Raw genomic sequence first — 13,508 nt, 5'->3', positions numbered from 1 at the left:
GACCCCCAAAGGCTGGAGAGAGCAGGGCTGCGGATGGGCATCCTCCCGGCGACGCTGCTCCGACCTGCTGCTCGTGGTGGATGAGACTGGCGACTGAGCAAGCCCTTGCCGCCTCCTTTGCTGCCGCCTGCCCTATCGTTGCCGTCGATCCGGACCGGCCCCCTCCTCGCGCCATCCGTCGCAGGGACCAGGTCGGGTCCCGGCTTCGGGCGCACCGGGGCTCGCCAGGTGCCTGCAGCCGCCCGCGCGCAGACTGTCCGCCGCGTCCTCCTGACAGCTGCGGCGGTGGCGATGATGCAAAGGAGGAGGGTGCTGCTGGTGGTGGTGCTGATGGTGGCGGTTGGCGCCAGGGTGTGATGTGAGCGTCATGGTGGGGATGCTGGCTTCGCTGTGCTGAGAGAGCAAGCCAGGGCGAGAGCAAGCCAAGGGCGGAAGACAGACCAGTTCCTATCGCTTTCTTTCCTCTCTTGCTTCCCCCCACTGTATTTTGCTCGTGGTTTGCATATTTGAAACCTTTGGACTTCTTCCTCTCCCCACCACTGAAGTCTTCCCGTTTCTAAATGGAATTAGTGGAGATTGGAGCCTCTGGTGTAACGCACAGACATGATCTATGGACGCAGTTTGTTTCACAGTGAGTACCTCTCCAATAATGCCAGTCGGTTCTTGGGGCGACACCCCTCCTCCTTTTGGCCCAATGCGCTGGGAAAAGCCAGGCCACCAAGCTCCAGCCAGACCCCGCAGTCCCTAGGAGTCTGGGGCAGAGGTAAACTTTCGGTATTGCAGCATCATACAGCCTGGCGGGGGCGGCGCACAGTGAGTCGCTGGACCTCAGAGTTGGTCAGGGAAAACCATCTCTCCATAGGCAGGAAACTCGGGGGTCCAGACAAGTGTGCAGTTAAAATGTGGGCAAGCGAGGGAGATGCTGGGCCCCAGAGAGGACGCAGGTGGAAACAGGAAAGTAACAGAGCTGATACTTGGTGGACGAGAAAGAATATTCCTCGTTTGTGGGATTCAGGGGCTCAGGCGGACCCATCTTCCATACCCCAGGTAAGTTACAGCACACCTGGACCCAGGGCTTCCGGAAGGGCGCATGCCAACTACAGTTGGAACTCTATTTCAGAGTCTGAGAAAGCCTCGAGGCGAGGTGGGGAGAAGTAGAGGCAAGCAGGTTTAGAAGTCATTAAGTAAAGAGAATGTCAGAGAAAATGTGTGGTGGGAATGTCACATTATGAAGCAAGACCTGGGGGGCTAAATCTGTATCATGCTGTTAAAAGACTGGCTTTACCCACGAGTTAAGCACTGTAGGTGTTCCATGGTGTGAGCCCACCAAAATAGGAAATCAGATTAAGACGATCAAATGCACACAGTGATATGCATGGAGCCTCTGGTGGGGGAGGGAGTTATAGGATCACAGCAGGTTAGGAAATGTCTGTAGAGAGAGAGAGAGAGAGAGAGAGAGAGAGAGAGAGAGAGAGAGATACACACGCACACACACATCAAGAACAAATCTTGTAATCTTAAAACTGGATGAATGACATGGCTAGATTAAAAAGTAGCACAACTGATAGTTTCTCAAAAATTAATGTCAAGACCCAGGTAATTTTCTTAGAATAATGTTTAGGCATAATTCTTAAGCACCTGTACTGAGTTTAAGATAATGAAATTACTGTGAATTATGACCCCCTTCCCCTAAATTAATTTTGGGTGCATATATAAGAACAAAGATATATTTATGTAATTTCTCATTAAAATAAAACAGAAGAATAAATGATAGAAATTATGAAGACTAGATGATGTTTGTACTTTGCTAGCCTTGGGTTTTCTAAAAATGTTTTAAGTAAATGAGGAAGAAGACAGGAGCAAATGCAAGTTCTGGTCATATACTGATCAATTACAGACCAGAGTCTGATCCTGAACTGACTCCACAAATGCTTCCAAAAATCTCCCTTCTCAAAATTATTGTCTGTTTCTGAATGACAGTAAATTTTAAATTAAAGTTCAGGTTAGAAAGGATGAAGTTCACAGGCTGGAAAGTGTCACAGACAGGGCTACTTGGTACTTCAGTTCCTTTTTCTCTTTTAGTGCTGTTTAATGCCACCAATCCACATATCCACATTGTTCCCTTTCTCTCTTGCACTCCCTCCCCCGCCTGCCATAGATATTGCAGTATTGTTTATGTTCTAAAATCCAGTCATACTAGTAACATGTAGGGTGGCTCATGGAGCTTTTGGCACATTGTTTTTGTCTTTCTCCTTTAACCTGAGCTCTCACTCTTCTTTTAAAGACACTGGCAGCACTCTTAGCAAAGAGGCCTTACTGACAGCAGAGCTCTCAAAATCTCACTGCAGTCTGTGTGAGATGAGTGGAATACAACATTCTTTAGTTTTGAAGTATCCATGGTCTCATCCATTCTAAAAGACGCAGTACCTCTTTAAGGGAGTCCCAAGTTTTCCTTTGCACATTTTTAAATTAGATTTTGGAAGTTCCGAGTCAGCTTTGAAATGATTAACAATGATAAAATTATTCTATTTTGGTATAATTTATCTGTAATTGCCTTGTGGTTTTATAAGATTTGATCACTTTTGGTGTGCATTTGTAATTTCTAATTTTTCTTTTCTGTTTCAGTTATAGCAAGTTTAATCATCCTCCATACCTCTGGGGCAGCCAAGAAGGGAACAGGTGTGTTTCTTTGGAAAAATGCTAGTGGAAGACCTCTCATTATTTTTTATTTCCTATTTTTCCCTGCTCTTAATATTCCAGAATAGCTGAACATTTCATAGTGTGCATAATTGATTGATTGTGACTAAAAGACCATTTTAAAATTAATTTACTAATGGATATTATGAGACTATCCTCCCTATTTTTAGTATTATAGACAATGGGATGATGATTTCTTTTTTAATTTTGTTTTATAGAAAAGCAAATCACTTCAGAAACACAGAAGTCAGTACAGTGTGGAACCTGGACAAAGCATGCAGAGGGAGGTGTCTTTACCTCTCCCAACTATCCCAGCAAGTATCCCCCAGACCGAGAGTGTGTCTACATCATAGAAGGTAAGAACAGAAGGAGTGCCAGAGCCAGAGGGCCAAGCCAAAGCCTGATTTTCACCAGGTTCTGTGTATATAATATGCAAAATTGATTTTGGAGACAGTGGGCATAAATGACTCTGAGTGAAGTAAATCACTATAAAATCTAGAGTCAGGCTAATTACCGAAATCATTAGTAATGGGTAATAAATGCACCAATTCTGAGAAATAAGACAAGTCCTCAACTTAAAAGTTTATTTTGCAGTCGATGTAATTGAGTTATATTATAAAAATAATAGAAAGTTTATATAGGTGGATTAATATCACCTAATGTGCTATAGCTTGAGAAATTAGTGTTTTTATAAGTTTAACAGTAATTATAATAACCTCTACGTTTGTTAGTGTTTAATGTCATAAAGTGACACATAAAGTGACAAGAACCATGTAAAATCCAAAGATATACTGAAAAATCATATGGCTTTCTGTGCATTAATTTGAATGACATTTAGCCTATTTTGGGCTAACAAGTGGCATGATCAAATTTTACAGTCAAAGCTAGGGTTCTAATTTATGATGCTTTCATTATTTTTCCAACCTGATGGATAAATAGTATTTAAAAAGAGATTTACCTCTCTTTGAATATTTTCCATTTCTTTTAACCTTGAGCTACCTCTTGTTAAATGTGGAGAGAGCTTGTAAAAATATACGAAACTGTCTCCAAGTAATGGAAGTCAAATTTTGAGTGCTTTCTCCAAATAGCCTAGAGCTTGTTACGCTCATCACCAGGTACACCTACAGAGAGAGCTACATTAATGAGAGAAATGTGATTCTTGGCTTCTCCTTGTAAACCTATAAACCAGGGTTATGATCATGTGATAGATCTTTCAGAAGACTGTCTTCAGCTTTTATGAAATTAACGGTCTTTATTGAGAAGTAATTATTTTTCTCATTGTAATTTATTAGTCAAGAATCTTTCTTTTTCTCTTGCCTTAGAGTAGAGCTTTTCACAAAGCTAGGACAACTACATAAACTTTTATGTTAAAAAGATAAATCAAACCAACTAACAAAGACATGTGGAAACTTGGATTGCTAAAAAGTACAATGTAGAGATGCTTGTTTGAAATTAGTTGTTCTTTTGATGAAGTTAATATCACATTTTTATAAATTATATATATTAAAATAAAGAACTTACCATGTATCAAAACATGTGCCTTCTGTATTTATATTCTATAGATAATAAAAATCAGCACAGATATCCCCACTAGGCTAAGGAAACATGTATCCATTCTATTTTGAATATGTCCCTATTAATGGTGAAATTGGACACATTACTGTCCTTAAACCCTGCTTTCTCCACTCCCTCCTTGTATTTCTTATGTGATGTTGATATTTTATTTAACAAGTCATCAAAGGAAAAAAGTCTTAGAATGATCCTGGAATTCTCTGTTTTCTTACCTCTCTTCTCTTCGGAAGTTGTCTTAATTTTGTTAATTAGAAAACTGAGGCATAGAATAGAAAGGTGGAATGTCTTCCTCAAACTCACAATACTTATATTTGGAAGCAACAGAATTTTAAAATGCTTAATTCTTAAAAAAGAAAAGCATAAACTCATCTTACTGTCTTATTGCAAAGATCAGTTCAGAAACAAAGCTTTGACATTCAAGTGTGCTTTTGTGTATATTATTTTTGGTGCGTTAATAAGCATTGCTAGCCTTTTAATATAATAGTACATACATAGCCTCATTTAGTGTGTGTGTGTGTGTGTGTGTGTGTGTGTGGACAAAGATAAGAAAATAAAGAGAAACTACTACTAATATTGCTCTGAAACTGATCTATAAAGAATTCATTCATTCATTTGAATAATAAAGTAGCTTCTGTTCTACTCTACATCTAGATTACAGAGCCTTGCACAAAACACGCATGATACTTGTCTTAAAGCACTTAGAGTGTGACCTAGGGAGTCTGTCTGGCCCTTTCAATAAACAATCTGAAGGAACCTCAAGGCTTTCAGAGGATGGCTGGAATAGGAAAATAAAGAGAGAGCTATGAGGTAGAGATTTTGGCCTTCTTTGTGGGGGAATATTTGGCTGATAATCCATGTGGATGTAGGTAGAGCCTTAGGAACCATTTGATTTTAATTACATTCCATTAGAATGCCAGCAACACCCAGTTCTCTGGCCTAACATGAGAAGAGAGAGGATGAGCAGATAAAAACAAAATGCTGGGGATGGACATAGCAGTGACATGGGTAGGAGTATCTGGAGTGTGAGAAGGAGAGGAGAATTAGTGAGGGTTTCACAGAAGCTGCTGTGTAGGGGTTCCACTAATCAGTCACTTTTCCAATAAAAGTTGTGGCACTGATGGAAATGAAACAAAAACACATCAAAGCATATGTATGTCTATTGCATGAAGCAGTTAAGAGCCTGTCTATGACTTTAGAATGAACACCGTGGCTAACACAGCAGGAAGGGAGCCACCTCCCAGTGGGTAGAAAATTGAGGACAGATGGTATTTGTGGACAGTGGGACTCACTGAATAGGGCACGACTTCTTTGTTTTTGTAATGGTAAGAATTACACATATTTGTTTTTAAAAGGAATAGCTTGTTCAGCAGAAAATAAGATAAACTGGAAACTCAAGAGAAAGAGGGTGTGATTATTAATTTCTGTAGTTGACAACACAGTGAGGAACACTGGGAAGAGGGTCTCAATTACTAGAGGGTTTAGTTTAGGTTGACCTGTGAACATGCCTTTCAGGGATTTTCATGATTGGGTTAACTGAGATGAGAAGACCTCCCTCCTCAGTGTGACCTAGGGACTATTTCTAGGCTAGCCCTGGACTCTCTGTGAAGGAGAACTCCTGCTGAACACTGGCATGGGTATATTAATTCTTTGCTCTCTGTTCCTGTGGGTGGAACATGAGTAACTTCCTTGACTCTCTCTCCCTTGCAATGAGAGTTGTAACCTGGAATTGCAAGCAAAATAAATCTTTTTTACCTTAAATTACTTTTTGGGGGATATTTTAATGGGGGATAAGTAAATGGTCAAGTTGCTTAAGTAAGACAGGTTGTAGTAAAGACTGCAAACACAACCTCAGTTCAGGAGCACAGGATTTATTCATGGATTTGAGATGGTCTCAGCACTCTTCAGCTTGATTAAGTACACTACACATATGTGAATTCTGAATGCACCAGTAGGCAGTGTATCCAAAAATCTCAGAGGTTGAGCTCTAAAGGAATTTCAGTTTCAGATGAATGTTAGCCTTGGGGAAATAAAGCAAGAGGTAATTGTGAATCTAGCAAACTGAAGGTAAAGAAAATGTGAGTTTGAGGATTGGGACCCTGAGGACTTCAATTTACTTATATCATGGGCACTCATTTGTACGTCTACAATAGCAATTTTATACGGCACGGTTATTTTTTAAGAAGTTCTTTGAGGGGACTGGAGAGATGGCTCAGCAGTTAAGAACACTAACAGTTCTTGCAGAAGACCTGGGTTCAAATCCCAGCACTCACATGGCAGCTAACAACTGTCCACAACTCCAGCTCCAGGGGATCCGACAGTCTCTTCTGTCCTCTGCGGGCATTGCATGACACGGGAGCACTTACCTACATGTAGGCAATGCATGCATACACATAAAAATTATAAATAATTTTTTAAAGAAATTATTTGAGCAGCTTCTAACCTCAGGTAGTAGAGTTTTCTTACGGGGATTTATATGTAGTCAATTTCCACATGCTGAATGAAAGGAAGATGAATTGTCCAAGTATAACATGGTCCTTCAGAAGCCACAATGATGGCATATTTTCAGAAAGGACGTGGATGGTATGTTTATCCATGTGGGACAGAACTTAAGCCATAAGCACAGTGAAGATAAGGGAGGGTCTTTGAGATTAGCAGCATCTGCCAGGATATTTTGTGTTTATCAGGGTAAAGTCTGTTGAATGCTTCTTTAATTTTGATGCAATTATATTGTTGGTTTGTATTTTTGTATGTTCCTCTGGTGTCTGCTTGCCTGTGACTTTTAGTGAAAGGAGACTGAAAATATTTTAGCATGCTATTTAAAATTTTCTAAAAATTAGATAATTTGTATATATTTTCGTCCAAAAGATGATGATATTGATGATGATGTCTGTATTTTATCAGGTTAGTGTTTGCTTATGGTTAGTATTTTAAAGGTTTCCTTTTACTGTGATTTGCTGTAAAGCATCAACTTCAGTACATTAGTATTTTCCAGTTAAAAAAAATTAAGAATAAATGCATTTTTCATGTAAGATGACTATTTCCCGATAGGAAAAACAGTGGGCAACTGTTTTTAAATGAGGCATCAAATGTTAAGTAAACTAGCACAGAACTTTCTTTATGGCTAAAATTTCCCCTAGTCATACATTATTTACATCTAAAAGAAATACCTCACACTCTGAAGTGGTTTATTTTTTCTTCTCTGGCTTAGCAAAGAGAAGAGGAACAAGCAGGCATATAATGTCGAATCATAATGCATAAGTGTGATGCATTTCATGCTGTGTATGTGGACAAGTTCCGTTTTTTAATATTTGTCTCCATGTTGGCAGAATGGTAGAATAACATGCTATGTGAAAAATGTAGTTTCATACTTAGCTAGTTCTTCACAATAGTTACCAATTTGCAGGTTTTAAAGATTTAATGAAAACTTTCTCAAATCTAACATTTTGTATTCTGTCTGCAGACTTTAGTAATATATGCTAATGTCAGATAAACTGTTGCCTGGTCTTTCTTATGAGTTATTAGTGTTCCTTTTCAATGTCCAATGAGTCCAAAATATTTTTACAGATTAAATATCTTTTAGACAATAATCTTTTAACATAGACCAACCTATTAACTATTGATTTTAAGTTTATTTGGAGAATGGTAGGATTACATTTTACTACAAAATTCTCTAATTTTCTAAGACATCATTTATCTCAGTTCTGTATAAACCATGGCATCCATGCATGCAACGGTTTTATGTTTAGGTCATTGATGGCAGTGAACAATACACATTTATGGACTAGTGGATCATGTGCAGCAGCCATGCAGAATGATTGATCACATAGGCCCATGTTTTGGAGGGGTTAGTCTTTGCTATTGGCAAGATAGCAGGGAAGGTTGGTTCACAGGGTTCAAGACAGCAAGCAGTTTTGTTCACGGCCTAGATCTACATGTGCTGATATTTCAACAGAAGTTTCACCTGTTACGGAATATCTTGCCTGAATATAGAAGGAATGTTGGTCATAACTGTTTTGTTCATGACAAGGGGTCAATGAGAGAGAACTTTAAGTCACTATAGGATAGTGGTTTATATGGCTGATAGACCCATAACTCTCTTCCATGATAAATACTTTAGACAGGCATGAAAGGAATATTTAAGAAGATAGTCATTTCTAATTTACTCAAAATAGTTTTCGTTAAAGTCTCAATGGCAGCAATTTTGCTAAGATGCTGAGAAAATTAAGTAAATGAGATAAGGTTCTTGTCTGTCATGAACACATTTAGAGAGGGGGTTCCTCTAAACAAGATCTTCAGGAGAATTGGGGATATAGCTCATTGGTAAAGCATTTGCCTAACTCTTCCAAGCCCTGGCCTTACTCACCAGTACAGAAAAATAAAAAAAAAAAAAAAAAAAAAAAAAAAAGAAAAGAAAAAAGAAAAAGAAACAAAATAAACAAATATTAACCAAACTAAATAATATCCTTCCCAGATAAGGAGGGGTTAAATTGTGGGCATATAGACATAGAAACAAAGTGAACAAACAGAAAGTGAGCCAATGTACACCAGCCCTAGAGCGCATACTGGCTTAGGAATCATGGCATGTTTGAAGTGGCTTGCATATTGTTTTGCCCTTTCTGAGATGATAAGACTCTGGAAGTGGGGTGCCCTAAAGGCTCCTACTTATCAAATGTATTGACTGTAGTTCTGCAACTGGTAAGAGTGCTGCTGGATTCAAGTGGAGAGGCATGAGACCACATCTGTGTTCTGGAATCATTACCCTTAATGCCCTTCTACGTGTACTTGGATGTAATCAAGACACCTGGTTGAAACAACATGGGTGGTTGTGAAATTCCTTGATGAATAATTCTCAAATGGCTTCTGTCAAAACCATGAACACTACAGAATATAGGAAAAGAGAACTACGGTCTCTCCAACTTCTAACACAAGTTGCAGCCTTTCTAACTTGGAATTAGCGCTGTTAGTTCATATTATAATAGTGTTTTACGGACTAGCATCAGTTTTAAAGACAAGCTTTTAGATGCTTTCTTTTTTGTCTTTTTGAGACAGGGTCTCCCTGTAGTCCCAGCTGATCTGAACTCTCTATGTAGACCAGGCTGGCCTTGAACTCACAAGGATCTGCCTGCCTCTGCCTCCCAAGTGCTGGGATTAAAGGCTTGAGCCACCACTCCCAGCTAGATGCTTTTTAACAGCAATGTCCCTAGAATTCTAAGTATCACCTCCTTTCTTTGCATTTCTATTTATTTTTCTGTTATTTTTATGGAGGGTTTGATTAACCAGTATGTAGATAAAATCTGATACAGAATCAGAAAAATCAGCCTAAAGACTTAAGAAATTGCCTTCTACATATAATCTTTCTTTTGTTTTTATAGCTGCCCCACGGCAGTGCATTGAACTTTACTTTGATGAAAAATACTCTATTGAACCATCTTGGGAGTGCAAATTTGATCATATTGAAGTTCGAGATGGACCTTTTGGCTTTTCTCCAATAATTGGACGTTTCTGTGGACAACAGAATCCACCTGTAATAAAATCCAGTGGAAGATTTCTGTGGATTAAATTTTTTGCTGATGGAGAGCTGGAATCAATGGGATTTTCAGCTCGATATAATTTCACACCTGGTAAGTAAAATTGTTTCCAAAAAGTGTTCTGTCCTTTTTTTCCTTCCTTATTTCTGTTCTCTACCTTCATAATATAAAATCTTTTGTACAATATTGCAGTTGTTCAAAGTATTTTCCAGTTATGTTTAAAACTCAATCTGTAATTCCCTTTCTTTAAAAATTCTGAAAGAAAAACAATCCTTAAATTTAGCCTCCACTAGGTAGGCAAAGCATAATAAATCAGAAGTCTGTGTGGTCATCAGAAATACAATAAATTTAATTGAGTTCAATTATGCTGAAATGTGTAATTTGAGAGACAGTTAACAGTACAGAGACTAATTATAGGTAAAATCCCACTAAACTTGAAAAGGCATTTATAATACTATAAAGTATTCATTAAAATGATTTTTGGAGAACTTGAATAAAAGTTCATTGTTCTGAAAATTATCATCTTTAAAGTAAATGGATCCTACTATAGACAGAGCTGGCTAATCTCTCCTTAGAAATGCAAATTCTTTAGAGTTCTGATGAAAGGAAATTGGAGACCTGTAGCAGCCAATAGCTCCTTTATAAGGATTGGTAGACATTAAGAGCAATTATAAAATTATATAGTCTATGTCAATTTTCCTTTTAACATGTTGATATTCAAAGGGTTCTGGGATGTTGACTTTTTTCATTAAAAGCCATTTATCACAATAAAAATATGCTATCATATTCTTAAAACTCATGATCCCTCCATACTCATCAATTGAGGTTTAATGAAGTCATTTCTTTCCTAATTGGAAAAAAAAAATGATCCAAAGGAAAAAAAGATTAGTCAAATCACACACTGTACATTTTTTATACATGGTGACATGTTTCTCAATTTGTATATATTGTTTCATTTAGGTTACAATGGGTAACAAGAGACATGGGGATACACACAAAATCCATGAAGTTTCGTGTAATATAAGCTGAGGACTAAAATTATAACTCAGCGGTAGAATGTTTGCCTAGAACCCAAGTGGTCCTAGGCTCAAGTCCCAGTATCACAAACAAGTCCTCTATATAGAGGCAGCACATAGTAGAACTTTGTTGAACAGATAATTACAATTTTAAAAGTAATTTAGGTAGGACTTATGATTGCTTACATTATGACATATAGTCTTAAAAAGGCAGATATTAGATGCTTCATATGGATTGGAATATTTCACTGTATCACTGTGGGACTATAATTCTTAATTACCTTTTGTTAACATTGTTCTACACATAGAAGTCATGGATATTTTACATGCCACAATCAGACTAACTTGATTATTAGTACTAGATTTGTAAATATATGTATTTTTTCATAACTGATGATTTTGAATGTAACCCAGACCCAAAACTTCTGATGTGTGGCAGGGTTTCATAAGATATTTTTGCATTCTGAGTTTGTCAACCATGAACATAGTGTCTAGGTTTTGAAATTATGATTTTCTAAAGACTGTAAGATCAGCTGGCACGTTTTATCAATATAGCAATATTGCCCACACTTCTAGCTTCTTTTGTTGTAACCTAAATAGTGACACTCTGCTATCCCAGGTTTTCAGTAGTCATAGAGTAGGTCTAAGCATCAGTTGTTGCTGTTGGTTTGTGTGGAGCTATATACTTGATGTCTCAGACAAACTTTTATCATCACAGAAAACTGAGTCTGAAGAGACCTTGAGGAGAAAATCCTAGGAAACTAAAATGAGTTAATGATGAGGTGGGGCTTTTGTCATCCCTGGATAAATTGGCCTAAATCAATGGGGGATCCTGTTGCTAGTGTAGGAGAGGCAGTGGGAATATAAGAAGGATACCCACAACATTTCTATGCTGTCAGAAGATGCATTACCACAGCCTGTTGCTAGTGTAGCAAAGAAATATCCTATTTATTCCAAGAAGAGCTGAAGCTGAGAAATCCAGCCGGTTATTGTTATAAGCAGTGGACGGGGCTTAGTGGAAGCTAAGACAACACTTCAACAATCTGGAGCCTGTCTGCATCAGTTATCATTTTGTTTTCATGTTTACTTACTTAGCAGTTTGATTCGCATGATGAGCTGGGGAAACTGAGGAAGCACAAGTTCCTGAGATTGATTTCATGATTGAAGGTATAAACTATTGCTTAAATCACCTTGATACCAAAGTGGTCCCATACTGGGGATGAAGCCTGCTTACCAGCTCCAGGGTTGGAATCTGGGTCAGTTGTGAGGGAAATGGGTTTTGGAGCCAAAGAGTGCTTCCGGACTGGCTTAAATGTCCTTTCATGCTAAAAGCCTTGGATATAGCCCAAATATTTTATCTTTCAATATATTATTTTATAAAAATAATGTTTATTATCTCAGAATTTTTGAAGTATAAGTGATTCAGTATATATTTATGAATTTGAATTTTTGAGTGCTTATAAGATCTCAACCATCTCATAGCTAGTTTTGAAAAACTGAACTGGATCATTTTCACTTTAAAATAAAGATGTTTTTCTATCAACTATTGGAAGAACAAGTATCCTAGACCATTTCCAAATGATAACATGTCTCTTGTTTTTCAAATATGAATAGAAGAAAAAAAAACTAGTCTTTACATCATGTTACCTTTTTGTTAAATTAGTCATATTGGGCTCCATTGCATGTGGGGGCTATAATTATTTCTGATTGAGGCCATAAAATATATCAAGACAGAAACTACATCAGGAAGGTCAGGTGGCTGCTCTTACTTTTATGAATTTGCCACAATCTAAAATCTAGATAGTAACCCTAAAACTTGAGAAACTTGGCCTCTATACACTGAATTGAGATTATATGTTCTCTTGTAAATGAATCACATCTGTGAAACTTAACAAGGTGAAGAAACATATATACATATATATTCATATGCATTTTTAATTGCATACAGAAATAAATACATGTACATAGAGATAGAATATAAACATATACGCAGATGGATATATTTTCTATCATATTCTTAGGATCACATAGTGAAATTTTTCTTACATGCAAACATACCAGCATGTCTATATTACGACCAGGTGAATAATTGCATTCCAATAGCTGATTGGATTTGATCAGTACAAATTTTGAAGATCAATGTCATGCTGTATGTGTGTAACAGCACTGAGACAGGGTACTCAGTGTTTTGTCAGTGATATGGATCAATTTTTTCTAGGGGGTGCTTAGGTTTCAGACTCCCATGGGATCATACGCTTCTCTCGTCTGTCCTCTCCTGCCTCTGCTTCCATCTAATCTGGCTGGCATGCCTATTTGTGTCCTCAGTCATTTCAAAAATTGCTTCTATTCCCTGAGATCTCAGTGTCTGGCATTCTGATATCTATTCTGGTATGAATCTAATCAACCTAAAAAATAAAATAAAATAAACTGCCTTTCCATCTCTTGCTCCTTCTGGACCTAGTGGCTGTGCTTCTCAATTCTCAGTGATGACTGGGAATCAGCCAACCAGAAGTCATGCATGGACAGGGAGGGCAGGAAGAGAGCCAAAAGAAATACCATGGAAACAGTGTTAAGGGAGGCATTCTCTTTTTCCTACAGTTTGATGGTTCTTTACTTTTTAGTTCACTGACGGTTATTTGGGGATACTGTGTCGTCATCTAGGTCCAGAGTACAGGATGAGTCACCCCACACTATG

General features: G+C 37.9%; 1 protein-coding gene across 5 annotated transcripts in view; it reads left to right on the top strand.

Annotated features, from left to right (window-relative positions):
* The first annotated feature begins 311 nt into the window (after positions 1–311).
* The window catches only part of Neto1 (neuropilin and tolloid like 1), a 153,809-nt gene continuing 140,612 nt past the window's right edge, over positions 312–13,508 (top strand). For 3 of the 5 annotated variants that reach the window (XM_008850660.2, XM_008850659.2, XM_029554829.1), the window contains exons 1-4: positions 427–631; positions 2,626–2,679; positions 2,916–3,053; positions 9,642–9,890. In XM_008850660.2, the coding sequence (XP_008848882.1) occupies positions 604–631; positions 2,626–2,679; positions 2,916–3,053; positions 9,642–9,890 (469 nt within the window). In that variant the 5' untranslated portion in view covers positions 427–603. Of the gene's footprint in view, positions 632–2,625; positions 2,680–2,915; positions 3,054–9,641; positions 9,891–11,908; positions 11,977–13,508 lie in introns of those variants that run through there. The other 2 variants (XM_008850661.2, XM_008850658.1) reach the window with 2 other exon arrangements.

Source organism: Nannospalax galili, unplaced genomic scaffold, assembly GCF_000622305.1.
Source record: "Nannospalax galili isolate Female #2095 unplaced genomic scaffold, S.galili_v1.0 scaffold243, whole genome shotgun sequence".
NCBI classification, from domain to species: Eukaryota; Metazoa; Chordata; class Mammalia; order Rodentia; family Spalacidae; genus Nannospalax; species Nannospalax galili.
Note: the sequence above shows the minus strand (reverse complement) of the source record. Positions and strands in the feature narration are given on the sequence as shown.